This window comes from Pristis pectinata, chromosome 7 (genome assembly GCF_009764475.1).
Source record: "Pristis pectinata isolate sPriPec2 chromosome 7, sPriPec2.1.pri, whole genome shotgun sequence".
Lineage (NCBI taxonomy): Eukaryota > Metazoa > Chordata > Chondrichthyes > Rhinopristiformes > Pristidae > Pristis > Pristis pectinata.
Window position 1 is genome coordinate 28,004,026 of NC_067411.1, and position 22,135 is coordinate 28,026,160.

The 22,135-nt window shown below is 38.2% G+C and overlaps 1 protein-coding gene across 2 annotated transcripts in view; it reads left to right on the forward strand.

Moving 5' to 3' along the window:
• The window catches only part of LOC127572478 (centromere protein C-like), a 55,888-nt gene extending 42,144 nt beyond the window's left edge, over window positions 1-13,744 (forward strand). Inside the window, exons 11-14 of one of the 2 annotated variants that reach the window (XM_052019803.1) lie at window positions 4,441-4,533; window positions 6,048-6,223; window positions 11,703-11,793; window positions 12,827-13,744. In XM_052019803.1, coding sequence (XP_051875763.1) covers window positions 4,441-4,533; window positions 6,048-6,223; window positions 11,703-11,793; window positions 12,827-12,909 — 443 coding nt within the window. In that variant the 3' untranslated portion in view covers window positions 12,910-13,744. Of the gene's footprint in view, window positions 1-1,131; window positions 1,476-4,440; window positions 4,534-6,047; window positions 6,224-11,702; window positions 11,794-12,826 lie in introns of those variants that run through there. The other variant, XR_007956634.1, reaches the window with a different exon arrangement.
• Window positions 13,745-22,135: the final 8,391 nt, after the last annotated feature.

Consider the following 22,135-nt stretch of genomic DNA (forward strand, 5'->3'; position numbering starts at 1 on the left):
AAGTTTTTTCTAATGGAAAATCACTGTTCATTGTGAGGTCAAAATCCAAGAAGTGCTTTTATAATAGTGGAAATACTTTTAATGTAAGAATTGCAGCTTTTTAAGGAAGGAGCTAAACATAACCTTTTCAAGAGCAATTAGGGGAAGAGGATTCAAATACTTGCTGTGCCGTAAAACCGTATATCTCCTGAGCAAGTATGAGAAACATGTTTTTATTTTGCTGCAGTTTACCTGCAATTGGGTAAACTAGCACAAAATAACATGAAATGTTTGAATAAACCGCATTCAACACAGCATTCTTATGAACTTAAAACCATTGTGCTAAAATCTGGCTCTGCCCCAAAAATTGGCCGTATCTCCACCTTTACAAGTTTCCGCTTGCTTATTGCAGATCTCCTGGTATCGATTTTCTGGTAAGTGATGAACTGATACTCGGGGATGACGCCCAGAGTGATGACAAAGTCTTGTGTGGACAAATTGGGAGCCAGAATAAGCTTTATCCACAAAATAGTTGGGGGGAAAAAACCTGGCAAACTACAGTCAAACCTGTCAAAATTTGAAATGTTCCTGAATCCCCAAAATCTATTAAAGGCCAATCAAACATTAAAACATCTCAATTATTGAACAATGAAAAATTAAACTCAACATAAAGAACACTTAACACAATCAAACACAATTAATTCAAAAAATGTTACCTAATACCTTTCCATTCTTAGCCATTTATCTCTATTCAGATTTGCAAATGCATGTGCTGTTGCTAGTGTATGTTTTTCAGGTGGATTCTCTTGCATAAGTGGTGGAGAATTATTGCAGCTTCCTGGTCTGCTGCTGTATTCCATAAGGCATCCAATGTTAGAGCATAGACAGGAATTTAACAAGTTTCGGACATAATATATTGCCATGCACATATGCAGGAATCCTACACTTGGTGGCACTTGCAAGGAGAATTGGGCCAAAGTTCATCAGATTTGTCTGGACCTTCTAAATATTTATGAGAACAATTTTGGAATGTTGCAGTCCTATTCAAGCTGGTTCAGATACAAGTACATTAGTAATCCCAATTGTCTGGATATTCAGGAGGTGTTTTAGAAATTGGAACTCTGCTGATCTACCTGTGTTATTTCTATGCAGGTAGGACTTGCACAGATGTAGGACTTGAGTAGCCAAGGGTACTCCATCAGCACCTCCTAAACTAACAACCTGTACCACCTAGATGAACCAAGGGAAAGAGGCGCATGGGAATACCATCACTTGCAGGTTTCCCTCCAAGTCGCACACCATCCTGACCTGGAAATATATTGCAGTTCCTTCATTATCGCCGGGTTTAAATCCTGGAACTCCCTACCCAGCAGTCCTGTGGGAGTACCTCCACTAGAAGGACAGCAGGGCTTCAGGAAGACGGCTCACCACCACCACCTCAATGGCAATTAAAGATGGGCATTAAATACTGACCCTACTTGTGATACCCATGTACAGTAAGTGAATGAAAGAAAGATGGTTATATTGCATTCCACAGCTCATTGAGTGTCTTGTATCTCAAGGGGCTGAACCAAGTTAACAGTGTGAAACAAGCATTTCCTTTAGACTACCGAGTAAATAGATAATATTTGTTAACGTCTCAATAACAAGTACAGTCCTTTAGAGTATGACTTTGGGCCAAGTCACAAAACCAGTAATTGAACTGGTTCTCCTAAATATAAATACATTTCTGGTCTGCTATCCACAATATAAGCTTGAGGTTCCAAAACTTATTTTTATTGCTGCTCACCACTTCACAGAGATTTGTCTTTTTTTCTGCAATCGCTCCCCAATTCTCTACTGTAATTATAAGCGTTGACCTGGATTTTGCTTGGATTTGCTTTGAAAATGCTGGTAAATTTGAGACCTGTGCAAATCCAGAAAATCCAGAACTGGCACAGGAGATTTTCCCTGCTATGCTATGCTGTTAATGGATCTTAGGAGTGACAGACTGGACAAGTTTCTGAGCCTTGTAAGAAGTTGGTAGTACAGGTTTTAATTTCCTTAAATTTCCTAGATTTGGGGAAGGCTCCCTTAGATTAGAAAACAGCAATAGAAAGAGGGAACTACAGGGCAGTTACCTTAACAAGTCATGGGGGAAAATGTTGGAAACTTCAATGTACTTCAAAAAAAAATTCAAGCTAATCAGAAAAAATTAATGTGGTTTTGTGAAAGAGAAATCATGTTTGACCAACTTATTAGAGTACTTCGAAGAATGAACATGTTGCAGGTAAAGAGGAAGTGGTTGATGTACTATATTTAGATTTTGAGAAGGCATTTGATAAGGTGCTACATCAAAGGGTATTTTGAAAAATAGAATCTCATAATCTAGGAAATTACATTATAGCCTAGATAGAAGATTGGGTAGTTAACACAAATCATTAGACATAAATGGGTCTTTTTTTCTGGTAAGCAAAAGATAACAAGTGGTGTACCTCAGGGATCAGTGTTGGGGCCTCAACTTTTTACAGCAATGCACAAAAAGTGCTGGAGGAACTCAGCAGGTCAGGCAGCATCAATGGAGGGAAATAAACAGTTGACGTTTCAGTGTGAGACCCTTCAGGACTACAAAGGAGGAGGGCAGAAGCCAGAATAAGAAGGTGGGGGGAGGGGGAGGAGCACACACAGGCAGGGGATAGGTGAGTCCAGCAGAGAAGGGGAAGGTAGGTGGGTGGGGGAGGGGGAGAAGATGTAATAAGCTGAGAGGTAATAGATAGAAGAGGCAAAGGGTTGAAGAAGGAATCTGGTAGGAGAGGACAGTGGACCATGGAATAAAGGATGCGGGAGGAGAGGAGATGGGCAGGTCATCAGGGCGGGGGAAGGGAGCCACAGGAATAAGGGAAGACAAAGGAGGGGGGGAGAAAAAGAGGGCATGGGGTTACCGGAAGTTAGAGAAATCAATGTAGAGGCCATCAGATTTGAGACTCCCAAGGCGGAATATGAGCTGTGTCCGCCCTCATGGATAGACATGTCAGTATGGGAGTGGGATGTGGAAGTGAAGTAGGTGGTCACTAGCAGGTCCTGGCTGTTGCGACAGACGGAGCGAAGGTGCTCGACGAAGCGGTCACCCAATCTACATCAGGTCTCACTGATGTACAGGAGGCTGCACCAGATGCATTAAGTGACACCCTTGGACTTGCAGGTGAAGTGCTGCCTCACCTGGAAGGATTGTCTTCGGATCCTGAATGGTGGTGAAGGAGGAGGTGTAGGGACAGGTGTAGCACTTGGTGCGTTGCAGGCATAAGTGCTGGGGGGTTATCAGTGGAGAGGGATGAGTGGACAAGGGAGCCATGGAGAGAGCGGTCCCTTCGGAAAGCGGTGAGGGGAAGATGTGTCTGGTGGTTGGATCCCGTTGGAGGTAGAGGAAGTTGCAGAGAATGATGTGTTGGATACAGAGGCTCTTGGGGTGGTAGATGAGGACAACGGGAACCCTGTCCCTGTTATGTCAGCGGGGGGAGGGGGAACCTCTTCTGCACCCTCTTTAAAGCTTCCACATCCTTCCTGTAATGTGGCAACTAGAACTGCACACAATACTCCAAATGTGGCCTAACCTGGATTCGAGACTGGGCATGGGTTGGTAGATGAGTTATCTTACCAGCTGCTGAAGCCTTCTAAGTTAACACCAGTATATCCTCTTTTGTTTTGAGGAGAAGCAACTAAGAATAAAGAAATTTGAATTAAACAAGACCTGCAGTAGCTCTGTATAGACTCTCTTTTTAGAACTGGAAGTACAATTCTTAGGTTTTCTAAGTAGTATATGGAGAATCTATTAATGATGTTCAATTATGCTATCATATCGAGCAACTTTTTAAATACTTGCTTCATCATCTTTTGATTTTATTCTGAAAGTGCAAAATTTATATATTTTTTTTCTTCCAGATTGTTCAAGGAGGGGAAATTTGTTGATGTTAATTCTTTTTGCATATATTTTGAATTCTGGATTAACCAGATCACAATATTACATAGAAATTACCATATGGAAATTAGCTGTTTAACAAAGCCACCTCACAAGAACAAAGTCAGTGTACTTGTCATTGAATCCTGGAAAACACTTAATTGCAGTGGACCTTCCTGATCAGATATTGACTGGCCTGACATGATTGAATGCTCTTTAAGAGTCTCTGCTCTTCTTTCTCTGCACTGGAACAAATAACTAACCCATCAATAAAAGTACATTTTTATTGGTACACAAAATAAACAAGTTTGTAAATTTTTTTTTAGAAAAATTGAAGGATGCGGTCTTTGTCTATCTGATGTGTGACATGTAGTAGATCTTCCTTTAGTGAACAACATCTATCTTGGTTTTAGTTGTGTATTAGTTCTGGGTCTTTAATGGTGTATTCTAAAATATTGTCATGTTAATGATATTATAAGGTATTTCAATTTTCATATTGATTTAATTCTGTTTTATGATTTGAATAGTTTATAACTCTGAGAAGAAGCCATCTGAAGCAGAGCAAAGTTTGAAATCAACCCGTGTGTGGAGCGAAAAGGAAAGCAGTGAAATATTTGTAGGTTGGTGTCCTTATGTTGAACTTTTTGGTTCTAGTAGATTTAAGAAGATGTTTTTCAATTTGCACTTGCATTAAGAAAAATGCATAAAATTGTGATAAAATTATAATTGAAGTACAGTGGTGGGTGAGGAGTTTGTTTCTGTGGTTTTCTTGGTCTAATTGTAGTTGGGTTTGATGAACACGGGCAAGTATTTATCAAAGTGCTACTTTATACATTCTGAGAGCTTTCAACTCTAACCTTCACACAAAAATGAATAGGTTGTTATTGGAACAACAGGAAAGATGGCAACTTATAAAAATGTAAATTAGGACCTCTAGTTGTCATGTGCCAATTGCTTATCTCTAACTGCATAGAAACTTTTTTATAGCTACTTTCATTTGAAGAAGTAGATTGTTAAGGTACAAGAATAATGCTAATTGTGATAAAATTATAATTTCAGCACAGGGGAAGGCAATTTGTTCCAATGTGCCTGTACCAGCTTTCCATCAGAGTTACTTTGTCCAATCTGATTTCACTGCTCTTCTTTTGTACTCTTTTTAACCAACTGCTTCTTACAAGCATTATTCCAAAGGTCACTTGCAATTTCGACACTCCAGTAACTATGATACCTCATATTTCATACTGTCATCAAATGTTGATTTTTTTTCCATGGCCCAGTCAAATGTAAAAAAATTGGTGAGATTCCAGTACAGATCCATTGTTCACTGTTAGTTGAATCTTGCCAAGCTGAGTAGCAGCAATTTATTCCTATTCTTTATTTGCCTGCCTTCGGTCACTTTATCTTGTCACTGGAACATAAATGTCATGGGCCTTAAAAGTTTGAACAAGTTAATTGTATAAGGTATTAATATTCATTTTGAAAATCTAACTATGCCATGCACTTTAAAAATCATCTTTTTCTTGCACTACTGCTGTAAATTGCACTGATTAATATTATTCCTCATTGTGCTGCTGTTAATCTGAGATTAATTTGCATACAGTTGGCTGATCCCGTTCCTAATTTTTCAACAGTTTTACTATTCAAAGCCGGTTCTTTGCATTAGTTCTTTCTTCAGATTAGTGATGCTATTTCATCATTAACTTTTCTAAGTTCTTTTCAGTGTAGAACCCCAGGCTTGTGACTTACTAACCTGAGATTCATTCCAAATACTTTTTAGTACAACTTTTTTTTATGTACTTAAAATATACACTTATTTTAGCAGTGCTTAGAAAGTCAGCTGCTGGTTATAGAATGCATATTGTTGCTGCTTGAAACAATTTATTTAAGACTGCATTACTTTTTTTTACACTTTGGTCATCATCTTTTGGCTTTGGTCAGTTGTATTAATGGGAAAATCTACACACAGCATGGAAATAGAAAGCAAATAATTGTTTGAAAGTAAATTAAAAATGTACAACTAAAGGATTTAAGCATGAATAATAGATCAATGTTTATTCTCTTGTGCCCAGCAATGATCATTTTGAATCTGATGTCAGTACCTTCTAATTGTTTTGTTTTCTTTTCCTTTCTTTAGACTGTGTTAAAACTTCAGAAATGTGCAATTTCTTCTATCCCTTAAGGACAGAGTATGATGATAATAGGTCCATTGCCATCTGCAAGAGTTTAAATTGGAAAACATTTTCTTGTGGCAAACTTGTATTGGGACCATACAAAGAAAAGGGTTGTCAGATGGTTTATAAAGATACCATGGTGAGTAAATTTTCCCATTTGAAGCTTTGTGTGGTATTTGCTAACCATGGTTGCAGATGATAAGAGATACTGAAGTGAGGTAGTCAATGAGGAGGTTGGAATACGTTCTTTGAATGGTAACTTGGCCAGAAACAAGGAAGGTTAAATGTGTTAATGGAGCCTGCTGTGATGCATTTTGTTAGGAAGAATAAGAAGGGACAATAAGTAATAAAAATTGCAGCTTTGATACATTATGGAAACAGAGATTCAGGTAGGTATGTATGCAAATATTTGAAGGTTGATACATAAATTAAGAAGACTTTTTTTTCCAAACAGAGGGATCCTTGGCTTTATTAAAATTGGCAAGGATATCCACCTCACTTGTGCCATGATTGGTACCAATGACTTTTGGGCTGACTTCTCAACAAATCTGCTCTGTTATGTCCATTAGACTCACTGCAATATTGGTATTGGTTTATTATTGTCACTTGTACTGAGGTATAGTGAAAAACTTGTCTTGCATATCAATCGTACAGGTCAATTCATTACACAGTGCAGTTTAAATGAGTTAGTACAGAGTGCATTGAGGTAGTACAGGTAAAAATAATAACAGTACAGATTAAAGTGTCACAGCTACAGAGAAAGTGCAGTGCAATAAGATGCAAGGTCACAACAAGGTAGATCATGAGGTCAGAGTCCATCTCATCGTACAAGGGAACCATTCGATAGTCTTGTTGCAGTGGAATAGAAGCTGTCCTTAAGCCCCGTGGTATGTGCCTTCAGGCTCCTGTATCTAATAAAGTATCACAATAAAGTGAGTGTCGATGGTTTCAAGGATCTGCAAAGATAGTTCTTCTTGGCCAGTGCCTTCTAAGTAAATGGCAACCTTCATTTAATGGGAGCAGCAGAGTGCCCACAGCATCTGAACTGCCCTGAAGTCCACCATAATTATCACATGATGAGACTGTTGGCTTCTCTACCAGACTGGTCTGCTGGGACTGACCAGGAGACCCAGGAGTTAATTAACTATAAATATAGCACACTCTTGGTGCCTCAAGAGAAAAGTTACAGCTCTAAAGGCACCTGATAGTCAAGGTCCAACAGAAAACCCACAAACTAAAGAACAGGTAGGTGAAAAGAGATCCAACAATCTGCTGATAACCATGATATGCACAGATTCTTTAATGCTGTCAAGATTCTCAATGGCCTAAATACCCAAGGATCCACCCAGCTGAGAGCCAAGAATGGATGAAAGGTTATAAGAGACAGGGAGGCAGTCAGCACCTGCTGGAAGCAGCACTTTGAAGAACTTCACAACTATGAATCTATCCTTGAAAAAAGTGACATAATTTCAGAGCAAGTCCAGCCATTTTGCTGACCTAGATTAACAGAATGTCAAAAACAGAAAAACAACAAGGCCTTGAGAGCAATGGGTATCCCTGCAGAAGTTTTAAAATCTGGTGGAAAGGAAATTCAATAATAAATTCTCAACCTCATCTCCCATGTCTGGAAAGGGGAAGAACTGCCAGGAGATCTCAGAGATGCTGTAATTGTAAATATCTTAGAGGACAAAGCAAGTTGTGGTAATTATAGAGGGTTCTCTGTGCTGTCTACCAAAGGGAAAGTAATTGTTTAAATCTTACTCAACTGCCTTCTCCCAGTGTCTGAGAGGCTGCTCCCTTGATTGACTTCTGCCCACTTGGAGGCACAATGGACATGATCTACAACACCAAGAGAAATGCAGGGAGTAGCGTAACAATTATGCATGGCCTTTCTTGACTTAATAAAAAAAAACTTCTGACGCCGTCAGTTGAGAGGTGCACTGGAACATATGAAATTTGGCTATATGCAGAAATTTGTCTACATTTTATATCTGTTATATGAAGACATGAAAGCCACGATTGTAATCAACAGGTGAACAACAAACATAATCTCAGTGCAGACTGGTGTTAAAGCATCAGAGTGATAGTATAGACTTGTTTATCTCAGTCTTTCTTGCCACAGTACTACATCTTGCTTCCCCTCTAACAAGTTTTCCATTAGAGTGGAGCTAATTTACAGGGTGAATAGGAAGCTATTCAACCTCAGGTGCCTCCAGTCCAGAAGCAAAGTCATTCCAACCTTGGTCATCAAGCTACAGGATGCAGATGATGCTTGTGTATGCACGTGTTCAGATGTCGAGCTATAAATCATTACCAAATCATTCATTCAAGTGTACAAGAGAACGGGCTAACATGTAGCAAACATAACCCAAATGTCCTGTGTCAACCTGCCCTCACAGTGCAACTACAGCCTCCAACAATAAAGGTCTGTGACAAAACCCTGAAAAATCTGCAGGACTTCGATATCTTCGGAGCCATTTCACCATGAATGCAGATGTTGGTGATGAACTTTATCATTACTTTCTGTGGGACAGTCTAAATAAAAGTATCTTTGAAGATAAAGATTTCAAACGCAGCACATAACTCATGGTCTATAGGGCAGCTGTGAGCCCAACCCTCATGTATGCATCTGAGTCTTGAGCTAGCGAGAGCAGGCACCTCAAAGCACCATCTAGAGTTATCACCAATGCTGTCTTCAAATTCACAGCTAGGACAAGCAAATCAACGTCAGTGCCCTCTACAAGGTCAACATTTCTAATTGCAGCTCAATTACACTCATTTGGCTCCACTGGGGAGGCCATATCATTCAAATGTCTGACAGCAGATTCCTCAAATAGGCACTTTCCTCCAAGTGTTGTCGCACGAGGGGATTCCCAGGTGATGAGAGAAAATTATTCAAAGACATTCTTGTTGTCTTCTTGAAAGTGTAACAACACCAGCAACTCATAGGAATATCCGATTAATGACCACTTAAAATAGAGATGGGATTCAGAATCCTGAATTTCTTCATTGGTAGCAGGTAGCACACAGAAGTCCTAGAACATGGAGCAGTACAGCAGAGGAATAGGCCCTTTGGCCTACAATGTCTGTGCCAAACATGATGCCAATTTAAACTCCACATCTGCCTGCACTTTGTCCATATCCCTCAATTCCCTACCTGTTCATGTGTCTATCTAAATGCCTCTTAAATATTGCTATTGTATCTGCTTCCACCATTTGGCAGCGCATTCCAGGCACCTACCACCCTCTGTAAAACAAAAACTTGCCATGTAAATCTCCTTTAAACAGGCCCCCTCCCACCTTAAAGCTATGCCTTCTAGTATTTGACATTTCTACCCTGTGGGGGGAAAAAACTGACTACCCTATCCAATGCTTTTCATACTTCTATATATTTCTATTAGGTAGTCCCTCAACCTTCGACACTCCAAAGAACACAATCCAAGTTTGTCCAGTCTCTCCTTATAGCTAATACTTGCTGCTCCATACATCCTCCTGGTGAACCTCTTCCACACCCTCTCCAAAACCCCCACTTCCTTCCTATAATGCAGTGACCAGAACTATACACAATACTCCAAATGTGGCCTAACCAAAGTCCAGCATAATGTTCTTGGGGAAGAATTTGTGTAGAGTACAAAAGCAAGGAAGTTAAATTATTTTATAAAATATTCGTTAGGCATCTTGTGGAATATTGTTTGGTTTGAGGACCATAATTTAGGAAGGGTGTATTGAAGTCTTAGAGGAAAGCTTTGGCAGGATTGTACCAGCAGTGAAAGACTTTGGTTATGAGGAGTGACTGGGGAAGTTGTTCTCTGTGGAGAAGACAATGTTAAGCGATTTGATGCCACGGCTCAAAATCATTAATGGTTTTGATAGAGTAGATAGAGAAAAACTGCTTCCATTGGCAGATCTGTTTGGTACTCAAAGGACATGGATTTCTTGGCCAATCGCTTTAAATCTGAGCTGACAAGAGACCATTTATTTGTATACAGAGTTGTGAATTGGATTCCATTGGTCAAAATGGTGGCATAAGCAGAATGAGTGGTCACATTGTAAAGGAATTTGCATATGTTCTTGAGGGGCAAAATACAGACTAGGGGAAGAACAGAGTAGAACTAGTTGGATAATTCTGCCACCAGGATGACGAGCTATCTGGCCACTTCCTATGCTTTATCACCTTATGATTCTGAACTGCAGTACAAATGTTGTTCACTTTAAGTAAAAAAATCTATTGTTATGTAAGAGCATATTTGGTCTCCATCATTTTGCTGTGGCAATTTTCATATTATGTAGTTAACAATGACGGGCCTGCCAGCATATCAGAAGTCCTAATATGGTCAATAATAACCTTCATGAAAGGAAATAATTCTGTTTTATTCAAGTTATATTTACGTGATTTAATCTCACTGTGCTTTCTGTGGTGGATTCGCTAAACTTCTTGTCAGCATGTTAAGTTCTTTGATGGGCTGAGCTGGATACCAATCTGATTTATTGTCAAAGTCAAGTTTATTATCGTATGCACAAGTACATTAATGGATGTACTTATGCATATGAAAAACTTACTTGCAGTAGCATCACAGGCACATAGCATTAGCAATACAAAGTTCACAAGAAAAATATAAATTATGCAAAAAAATACAAAGTCCATTGTAGTGCAAAGAGATCAAAGTGGTGATAGTGTTAATAAGGTAGTGATCAGGGTTGTGCAGGTTGGTTCAAGAACCGAATGGTTGAAGGAAGTAGCTGTTCTTCAACCTGGTGGTGTGGGGCTTCAGGCTTCTGTACCTCCTGACCGATGGTAGCTGTGAGAAGATGGCATAGTCCGGATGGTGGGGATCTTTGATGATAAATGTTGCCTTTTTGAGGCAGTGCCTCGTACATATTTTAGATGGTGGGGAGAGATGTGCCCATGATGTATTGGGCTGGTCCACTACTTTCTGCAGCTTCTTGTGTTCCTGCGCATTCAAATTGCTGTACCAGACCATGATGCAACCAGTCAGGGTACTTTCAACAGTGCATCTGTAGAGGTTTGTTAGAGTGTTCGGTGATATGCCAAAGCTCCTTAACCTTCTAAGAAAGTAGAGATGCTGGCACGGCTTCCTTATGTGCTGGGCCCAGGACAGGTCATTTTACTGAAACACATAAACCCTTACAGGTTTTTCTTCAATACTAGTGTGTTTAATGTGAAGTTAGCACCACTTTGAAAACTGCCCAGGCCATTTCAAACTGAGTCGTGCCTATCTTTTAAGCTCCAGTGTTTGAACCTTCCAATTTTCCATTTGAAATCCAGCACTTAAATAGTGTCTGTGGTTATTTAAATAGTCACATTGCTTTCTAGTTTTTCAATATCAAATATTCTAAAGGTTTCTAATGGTACTTATGAAAGCATTGATTATTTTAAACTGTGCAAAATAGAAGCATAGTGTGGTTCAGCACTTGATTTCTAGATGGCAAACTTTCAGGCTGTCCTCATTGGTGTTTCTAAAATCGCAAATTCATGCTTTCTCTGATTGGTGAAGCTGCCACATTAATGTTTGATATTTTTGGATTTAAAGAAAGTTTCTTATGTCTTTTTTGCCTGAATCAAACTTTGTTTTTGATGCACGCTAATTATATTACAGATATTTCACATCCTAAAGGGTGATTTGGGCATTACAATATACCGTACAACATACCGTCTCAAAGAAGGGGATTACTTCTTTGTGCCATCAGGTAAATGGTCTTTTATTTTTCTAATTTATCTCAATGCAAGTCTTATAAGTTGCCGCTTTGTTTAATATTATGATCATTGAAGTTCCAGGCATACACAATATACACATACTGATGAGTCTTCGAGTGTGTATTATATGTATTGTAATCCACACGAAATGAAACATGCCATATTAAATTCCATTTCTCTAAATTATAAGGGAGGTATTATTCACCAAGGAGTGAAATAGCAGTAACTAAAACAGAAAATCGATTTTCTGTTGTTATAGAGTCATAGAGTTCTACAGCACAGATATGGGCCCTTCAGCCGACGATGTCATGCCAAGCTTTTTGTCTAACTTTGGATCTAATTAACCAATTCAACTTGAACCCCATGTACCTCAACCTTCTGGACCAGCCTACCATGCAGGATCTTGTCAAATGCCTTACTAAAGTCAATATACCCTGCCTTCACAATCTTCTTAATTATCTGTTCAAAAAACTCAATCAAGTTGGTGATGTAAGATTCTCCCCCACAAAGCCATGCTGACTATCCCTAATCAGCCCCTGCCTTTCCAAATATACATAAGTTGTATCCCTTAGGATTTTCTCCAATAATTTCTCTGCCACTGACTTAAGGCTCACTAGCCTTTTGTTATCTGGCTTGTCCTGCTACCCTTCTTGAATAAACCACTGCCTTCCCCATGGTGAATGCAGATGAGAAATTTTCATTTCAGATCTCGTACACATTGCCTAGCTCCATACATGGATTACCCCTTTTCCTCTTGATGATGATATAATTGTAATTGCAATTGGTTAAATCAATAGCCAAGTTAACTGAGCCCATCAGTATTGTTAGCATGTGTATTACATATATTAGTGTAAAAGATTTCAAATGATGTCTACAGATATAATTAAATTGCTCATATATTTGAAAGGTGGATAGGCTGGAATGTGGTTGTCAACCCATCCAGGCAATTTAATGTCAAATAAATTTTCAATTAATATATAAAAATTATCTTGTCTTATCGACATAGATCTATTTTCCATTTTATAGGTAATACCTACAATGTTACAAATCTTCAGGACACTGATGCAGTTCTGCTTTTCACACAATTGAAAGGAGCCAAAATGGAGTAAACAATATCAACAAGGAACAATTTTTGATGCCTATAATTATTTTGTACATTTGGACTGTATTTCAGAATAGTTTTGAGTATTTTGGAAAGGTATTTTACTTCAAAAATCTGTGTACAGTGGAGTTGATGTATCAGACTCATCACTTGTAATAAAAAACTAGTTTGTGCCATTTATTAGAATAAACGTGAGTATTTTTGGAATTGTCGAATTGTCTGCTTTGAAATATACCATTATTATGTACACTTTGCAAATTTTTATCTGCATAATACACTTTGGAATAAAGACTGATTAATGATTGTAATTAGGGGAGAAACTGAAACCAAATTTCAGGAGATAAGTACAATCAGTGGTTCCATTTACAACCATTTAGCTTTAACAATGAAAGATGAATTTCTTGCTGATATGCAATGGAATTTATTGTATATTTATGTAATTCAGCAAGTTAGTGCTATAAATTTCTGTAAGGAAATAGAACAAAATTGGACTCCAAAAGTTAGTTGACTTTCAGCAAAATAGTCTCAGCAAAAGGCCCAAGAAAAGTATTTGAGTAGAAGAGGATATATTTAGTTATGGCAATGATGAGGAGATATACTCAACAAACCATTATTTTTCTGGGTCTTGTACTGCAGTTCCCTCTGTCAAGACTGTCCAAATTCATTTTTAATTTTTCAGTTAAGGGGCAGGGGAAATTTCTGTTTTGAATAGTACATAATGGTTTGAGATTGGTACTTGCACAGATAATTCATTGGATTAGAAAAAGGGATGATGTAAAACAGTTGATAAAAGTAAGTTTTGTTCCCCTTCTCTCTTTCTCTCCTTATTTGTAGTTATGCTATTAATATAACTGGACATCTTAATTGTTTATAACTCTTAGAATTAAAACTGTACTCTTATTTTTATAAATCTCTGTACAGGAAACAAATTTACTTCAATATTTTTCTTCTTTTCAACTGTAGTAAATGAGTAGTTTTACCAATATAAAGAAGAATATTTTGTAAACTGAAACGTACTTGTAACAACTCTTAAGTTTTTGTCAAAAAAAGTTTGAATTTCAAAAACCTGGGGAAGCTAAAAAGATGCTGAAATACATGTGTATAAAATAATCTTCAGTCCAGCTGGAGAATATTTGCAGGAAAAGCAATTTTCTCTGGTGCTTTCTTAAAAAAAAATCCTGCACTTGGAATTAACAAATAATGATTTTTCACTGCTGAACTCCAGAAGTACTTTCATTAATCTGCGATCTTGCATCATGATGGTACTTCTTCATGTAGCAGGAATTTCTTCCCCCATTTCTTGCTCTGGTTCAACACAATTGTGTGTTTCCTTGGATAAAACTGACTGAAAAGCATACCTGTTAAGCAGTTTCCATCATTGGCAGCAGTGACAGGACTACTGTCTGCTCAGGATTCATCCAGTTTCAACTCATGAAACTCACCATCCTTCATCAAGTTGAAAACTTTTTAATTGTATTTTTACTGGCTCGCTAAAAAATAATTTTTTCCTCAAATTCATCATGACCCATTTAATTATCTCACTGAATTTACATTCAGTGTCCTAAAATTTTGTTTCTTTCGTCTGAAATTTGTATTGCTGTGGTTTCCTGCATGGAGTGACTCTCAGTGTCTAAGAATGTGTCATTAACAACCTTTACAACTGGGAGTCATTCTTTGGCAGAATGACATGCTGCATCTGAAAATATTTTGATTCTTTTTTCTTGTCACCTCCATTCTACAATATTTTTCCCCGTTCTTGTTTTTTATCTCATTTATAACTGAGAATACAGATCTCTACTGAGGCATTAATTAAAAAAGATTACTAATTAAAACAAAGGGAAAAAAGCAAACTACTTACCTTCAGTTACCTTTCTTGTCCAGTGACCCATTCAAGTGAAAAGGCTGTGCTACATGTGGAAAAACTGATTGGCCTGATGTGAAGTGAGTCCAGGAGTGAAGTACATGGTCAATGCACTGGGCATCTAATCTCCACGATATGCCATACTTTCACGGTATAGTGTGCAGGTGCAGAAGTAATGCTTTGCCGTGCAAGGAGCATCTTGCTGAAGGTTCTCTTCTGAACTGCATGCAAAACGCAAGTACACTTTTGGCCAGCACTTACTTGTCCATGAAATGTGGATGTTGCTGGCAAGGCTGGCAGTTATTACCCACTCCGAATTGTCTCCTGTTCAGAGAGCAGTTAAGGGTTAAACACATTAATGAGTCTGGAGTCACATTGACCAGATCAGGATAGGATGGTAGATTTCATTCTGTAAAAGACATCAGTAGATCAGATGAGTTTTGTAACAATTTACACATTTACCATTACCAGTACAGTTCAGACATTGTACCTGCTTAGACATGTCTGAAATTATGAAGGGCATTGATGGAGTGAACATGAAGAAGCCGTTTACAGTTACAGGATGATTGGTAACCAGAGGATGCAGAATAAAGGTATTTGTCAAAAGAATCAGAAGAGATTTGTTCCACAGCAATCTAACTTCAATCTAACTGATAAAGTTGCCCATTTAAATATTAGCAAGTCTGTGATTTGTATGTGTTTATGGTCAAATGTGGCGGTTCCAGATTTACTCGGTGATATTTGGGGCCATATTTTTCATTGTGCTGTGCTACACGTGTCTAGTGGTGAATTGGCTTTTGGATCCTATGCCAAGTTAGATCTGGTGCAATGAATGAAAATAGAAATCTGATGAAGGGTCCCAGGCCTGAAACGTTAACTGCTCTTTCCACAGGCTGCCCTACTTGCTGAGTGTCTCCAGTGGTTTCTGATTTTATTTTTGATCTGGTTCAGGATCTGTAAGCCCACTGATTTCACTAAGGGCTATAAGGATAAGGAGAAGATGTTACGCTTCTGGGAAAAAAAAAGATTTGTTTATATTTCAGTTGATTTTAATTTAAAAAAAACAAATATAATTTTTTTTTAATTACTTCTGAAGCATTTGGGAATACTGGGGTTTGCCTGACTCATTATCATTCCACATATTGCAACTGGCAATCAACTTTTATTTATTCTTGATAGATCCATAGAACAAATAAACATTAAGGGTGTTACTTATTTGTATATAACAATTCATTAAATACCCTATTCTTGAATTATGTTGTTAATTTTCCAGGGCTTAGAAAATAATGCAATTCCCTGTAGGAAGCAGGCTGAATTCAATGACATTAATTTTGTGATCGTTTCATTTTGGAATGAATTTCAAGTCATTTAATTTGAAAGGATGTATTTAACTTTAATGAGTAATTCATATGATTTTTCAAAAGAAATTTGAAAATAACGTTCTTGTTTTGAGATTAAATCCAACAGGCGAGGAGTGGTTCAGTATAGCTTCCAGTCTGAAACAAAATTGGCTGCATGAATTTTAACTGTTACATTCTTTTGTACTAAATTTTTCTTTCCAAATTGCTCCATATAAATCAGATTTTTTTCTGCAATTTGTGTAACTTGGAAGAAATTACTGCTGGCAAAATAGTTCTGAAATGATGTGGCTTATTTTTGACAAGAGACATGATCCTTAATTATTTTAAAAGCTCTGTCATACAAATGGGTAAAGTTGATGAGATTGTAGATGTGAATTACATTCCTTTCTGCTGTGGTTGGAGTTCACTTCAAATTCAGAAACTGCTTCAGACTATTAAATCTGTTTGTAAAGTCTTGGAGGTTTGCTAAAATCTTTCATCTAAGAAGCCAACATTTATGTTTCATCTAATTAGCCTCACCTGTACATAATTGGTTTTATTTTCTAGGTCAAAGTCACTATTTAAATGCAAGTTCTAAATTCATATTGTGTCTTTCTCCCCCCATTTGGCTGCTCAGCATTGGAGATACAAGCAACGTTCTTGGTATGACAGTGCCCATAACCTTGTCATTAAAAAATCTCATGGTTCCAGTCCAATGCACTTTTTTTGGTGTTGAAATCTGAAGAGATGAGCCAGTATACGCTTTCCGCGCTGTCCCAATTCCCAATACTGAGCATAAAAACTTAGATTATGCCATTAGTTTGTATCAGTTTGGGAAGCGCTGTTAGTTTTATTGTATAATTCAAATTTGGCTAATTTTTTAAGCACACTAGAAAGTTTTAGTTAGAATTTTATAAAATAGTATTAGAATAGTCCAAACACATTTGAGTAAACTGGTTCACACAAAAAATTCAGCAGATGCTGAAATCTGGATCAATACACAAAGTGCTGGAGGAACTAGTTAATATTCTTCATATAAGCAAAGAGTGACCAAAGGTTGTGGAGTTCAATGACATTATGCTTTAATTTGTTCTGTGTTGTTCTGAATGAAGAAAGCTCAATGTTTCAAATGCATACCAACCAATTATTGGGGTTAATCCTTTTCTCTGCAAAAAGATCTTTATTCAAAAGGATGGTATTATAAGTATGAGAACTGATTTCTCCTGTTAGCGGTTAGTTGTAAGCTCTCAGTGGAGAATAGTGCTGCAGAACACAGCAAGAAAAAATATGAAAACATCATAAAAAGAATTAAAGTATGAAATGCTAGGAAAACGTCAAATAATTAAAGTAGTACCATCAGTAATTGCAGAAGAAAATGTCAGATGAATGAAACCAAGTCTTACCAAGTTCTTCAGCAGTAGCTCTTCACTGCCTCAACCAAAGAATGTTGATTTGAAGCAGAAAACAAACTGCTGGACGAACTCAGCGGGTTAGGCAGCATCTGTGGAGGTAAGTGCGCAGTCATTATTTCGGGTTGAGACCCTTCATCTGGACTGATGTTTCTAATGTTGATTTGAATATCAGCTTTCATTCCTTTTATTCTTATTAGGTAATTTGTTACTTCAACTCACCATCAGGTGGAGCACTTAACTAATTATTGCAGATCACTATTGTTTTCTTCCCAGAAAGTCAGATGCAGTCTTGTTCCAAAGAAAACATTTGTAGGGCAACAGCAATTCCGAAAATTGAACCCTGCCTTAAAGGAGAAAGCATTAAAGCAGCCAGCTGCACAATTATTCTCAAAATTGTACGATTTATTGCTTTATAGGATCTCTGAGATAATCATCCTTGAGATTATTTTTTTAAAAGATGTAAATTAAAAACATAAAAAGGTAGTTTCATAATCTAACAAATTTTTAATAGCCTGGGCATTTCGTAGTTTCCAAATATATAAACAAATAATATAGTCTGGCAGTTCTGGGGAAGTGCTATGCTTTCTGGGAAGGTGTTAAACTGTCAGTCCCCATGGCTCTTTATTGGAAGAGAAACAAGAAACAAGGTGTTCTTTCCAATATTTATCCCTGAATCACCAGCACATTTCTTTAAAATAAAACATTGACAGTGAAACACTTTGGTATGCCCCACTACATAAATTCAAATCTTTGTTAAACCATTTCTGTAGCGTTTGCACAATAAATTATTTTTTCAATATAACCAATGCTATTGTAATGTAATATATTTTTAGGCTCCAGTATCAGCATTTTGCAAAAGGTACAACTTATAGCTTTGTTGGATCACTGAGGTGATTAACTAGAGATAAAGATAACGTTGAGCAAACAAAGGCAAGTTTCTAGAAACAAAAACCAATAGGTGAATCAGTTAAATAAAAGCAGAATGCTGGAATTACCCAGCAGGTCAGGAAGCATTTATAGAGAGAGGAACTGGGTTAACATTTCAGGTCAATGACCTTTCATCACAATTGAATCAGCTTAGCTTCATTTGGCAAACATGTAACCCACCAAAAGTTGTCTTCTCAGGACAAATGGAGAGACAAAGATGTTTTGCTAAAATAGAGGTTACCTTTAAGATATTAATGAATCTTCAATGCACTACCCACAGTAAGTTAGACAGTCTATCCCTTATTTTTAGATATTGAAACCCTAGTTCAGATCCTCTCCACGTCCAGCTTGTCGAGAACCAACAATTGTTGTTGGAGCAAGTGGGGAATATTTCATCATTCTTTTGACTTGTGTCTCGCAGATGGAGGAAGGGTCTTGGGGTGTCGAGTAGTAAGTCACTCACCACAGGATACTTGATTTTTGACTGCCTTGTATCCATGGTGCTTATGTGGCAAGTCCTGTTGAGGTTCTGGTCCATGGTGACCTTAGGATGTTGATGGTAATGCCACTGAATGTCAAGGGTACATGGCAGGGCAAGTGATCAGGTGGTGGGGTTTGGGAGATGTTCCAAGTGAGAGCTATCGTATGTGGCAAGCATGTAACTTGATGAGAACCTACCCCTGGCATGTTCCCAGCACCAGACTCAATGCCCTGGAATCTAATTGGGTATGTCACCTTTAACCCAGGATGAGTTGGGCCTCACCTAATGTGAAAGTTTTCCTCTGTATGACTGTTTGCATGGTTTGTGCTTCTGGATGATGTTGAACATGGAGGATTCATCAGCTGAGAGAAGGCGGAAGGTGGTAATCAGTACGGAGGCTTCCTACTCAAGCTTTACCCGATGATGTAATATAGTGCTTCTCAACCAAAACAATGCTGGAGGTAAATCGGTTATCGTACCAAGCAAAAACATCAAATTAAAATTGGTAAGTATTTTTGTCACCCTAATTATGCCAAGATCCCAAGACTTGGAACCACTGATGTAAGACTTTGTAGAATGTAGAATCTGTGGGGTGTCCAGGGGCACTCCCAACTGTGCACCACTGTGCTGTGACTGTTGATGTGTTTGCTCTGCCAGTGGAGTAGAACTTCCTCAGGATTAAGCAGTATTAAAGGAGTTTGGAGCATTGATTGCAATGTATGATTCTCTGAGAATAACTACTGCCACCCTATTGCTTGACAAGTCTGAGAGTCTGTCCAGCCATTCTTTCTAAAGGCATTATTTCTGGCTAGATTACCAAAGAAAAGAGTTGGACGTCTAACTTTTGAGCCAACTTACACCCCATTTGGTTTTTGGTTGCACTGAAATTAATGGTTGTGATTTGGCTACAGCTTCAAACAGTGAGTTCATTGTGTTCAATCATTGTGCTAAATTGCAGGAATAATGCACAAAGCTACCTACAGAACTTGGTTCCAAGGGGAGGGGAGAGAGGGGATGTGCAGGGTTGAGATCCACTAATAATCATCTTAAAATAATGTATGTGCACTGTAAAGTTGTAGACACATGGACACACTTACAACAAAACATTAAGGACATCTAGACATGCACACCAAAAGGTGGCATATTTAAATTCCTGTGGACTCTTACTGATAGACAAATAAGACTAAAAGGTATATATTCAGCAGTCCCACAGGTAGCATGTCTAATGTGCAGAATTCATTGTATGCCATGGAAGTTAACAGTGTAACCTTTAACTGCATGACAATTTGGAAAATAAATCATTAGTCTGTGCTTAAGATTTTCTTTTTATTTGTACAGCTGTGCTGTTGAATAATTTCACATAATCTTTTAGTCTTCTGCGTCACTCACGCCTGCAATAGCCTAATAACTATACATATGCATTCTGCTTTTAGAAGTTACTGAAGTCTTCTCACAGAAGACTGTTTTCCTTTGCGTCATGGGGGATGCGTTAACAGGCATTGAAAAAAGTTGGAAAACCCAGTCAATTTTTGTGGGTTTCAATTCTCGCAAACCAATGTAGCAAGGCTTAATGATGAACCTGTCAACATGCTAAATAACAGGGTTAAGTGATGAAATACAATAATAATTTGGAAGATTCTGTGCATCAAAGTTTAACTAATTTTAGACAACCATGTGACCGGATGTATTTAAGCATGTTCAATGTTGGCAATTTTTTTGTGAATTGACCACAGCCTGAAATTGTTTGACCGAACATCTTTGTGGATAAAATGTTAATAGCATGGAATATTTCCATCCTACTGTTCCCTCCCCATTTCGCTCAAAATAAAGTGTGAGAAACCCCAAGAATCTGATGAAAGATAACTAATTTGGTGCATCCTGCGGTGAGTTGTCTGGCAAAAATGAACCATCGTAACTGGTCAGGGTGTAATTGTTGAAGAATCAAACAGTGTTCAGCAGGTGGCAGTATGAACAAGGCTGATCAGCACTGAGGCAGCCTGAATTAATATTGTACCCTTAATGTACTAAGATGTGTCCTGTGATGATTCTCAGGAGTGTAATTAGGTAAAAATTGACACTGAGCCAAAGAAAGAGATATTGGACAGGTGACCAGAAGCTAGGTCAGCGAGGTAGGTTTTGAGCAGAATATAAAAGGGAGAGCAGTGGCACGGCAGAGGAACATTGTGCTAGATAGGGAATTCCAAACCTTGGGTATTGCTGCCAATGTGTGGGACTGGTAAATGTTCACCCCATTACCAGAAAACCTGACATCAGTAGCTGGGAAAATGCTACAATCTATTGTCACCGAAGTGATAAAAGCTGAACTTAAAAAAAGAGGATTGGGCAGAATCAGCATGGGTTTTTGAAAGGGAAATCAGAATTTATTTGAGGTTGTAACTAGCAGAATATATGAGAGGGAGCCAGTTGTTGTGTATTTGGACTTTAAGAAAGCTTTCAATAAACATGCCGCACAAGAGATTACTTAAAATTAAGAGTGTGCAATGTGGAAGGTGATATACAGTCATGCATAGAGGATTGATTAATGAACAGAGATTGGAGAGTAGGAATAAACAGACCACATTGAGGTTAGAAGGCTTTAAATAGTGGAGTGCCAGAGGTATTGGTGCTGGGCCCCAGGTGTTTGCAATCTACATCAATAATTTGAATGAAGTATCAGGTGTAATAGATCCAAGTTTGCTGATGGCACAAATCAGGATGTCAGTGTGGACTGTAAGGAGGACGCAGCAAGGCTTCAGTAAGAAATAGACAGGTTAAGTGAATGGCCAAGGACATGGCATATGGAATATAATGTGGGAAAATGTGAGTTCATCTACTTTGGAAGAAAAAATAAAAAGGCAGAATATTTTTTAATGGTGACAGATTGTAAACCTGGGTTTTTTAAGTAGTCGAGTGGGGGCTGGACTGCGCAGGCGCGGCGCGGGCAGCTTAAAAAGGAGAGAAAAAAAACTTCGGAGGACTTGGGCTTCGGTTCGGAGGACTTCGGAGCAGCTAAGTGTTTTCTCTGTTTATCACTTTTATTAGGGTTTTTGGGTGTAAGGGTTAGTTTTTGTTAGGGTTTTTAGTGTAAGGTTTAGATTTTTTAATAAGTTTTTTAAGTAGTCGAGTGGGGGCTGGACTGCGCAGGCGCGGCGCGGGCAGCTTAAAAAGCAAACAGCCTAGAGAGCGGGCAGCGTCGGAGCAGGCAGCGGAGT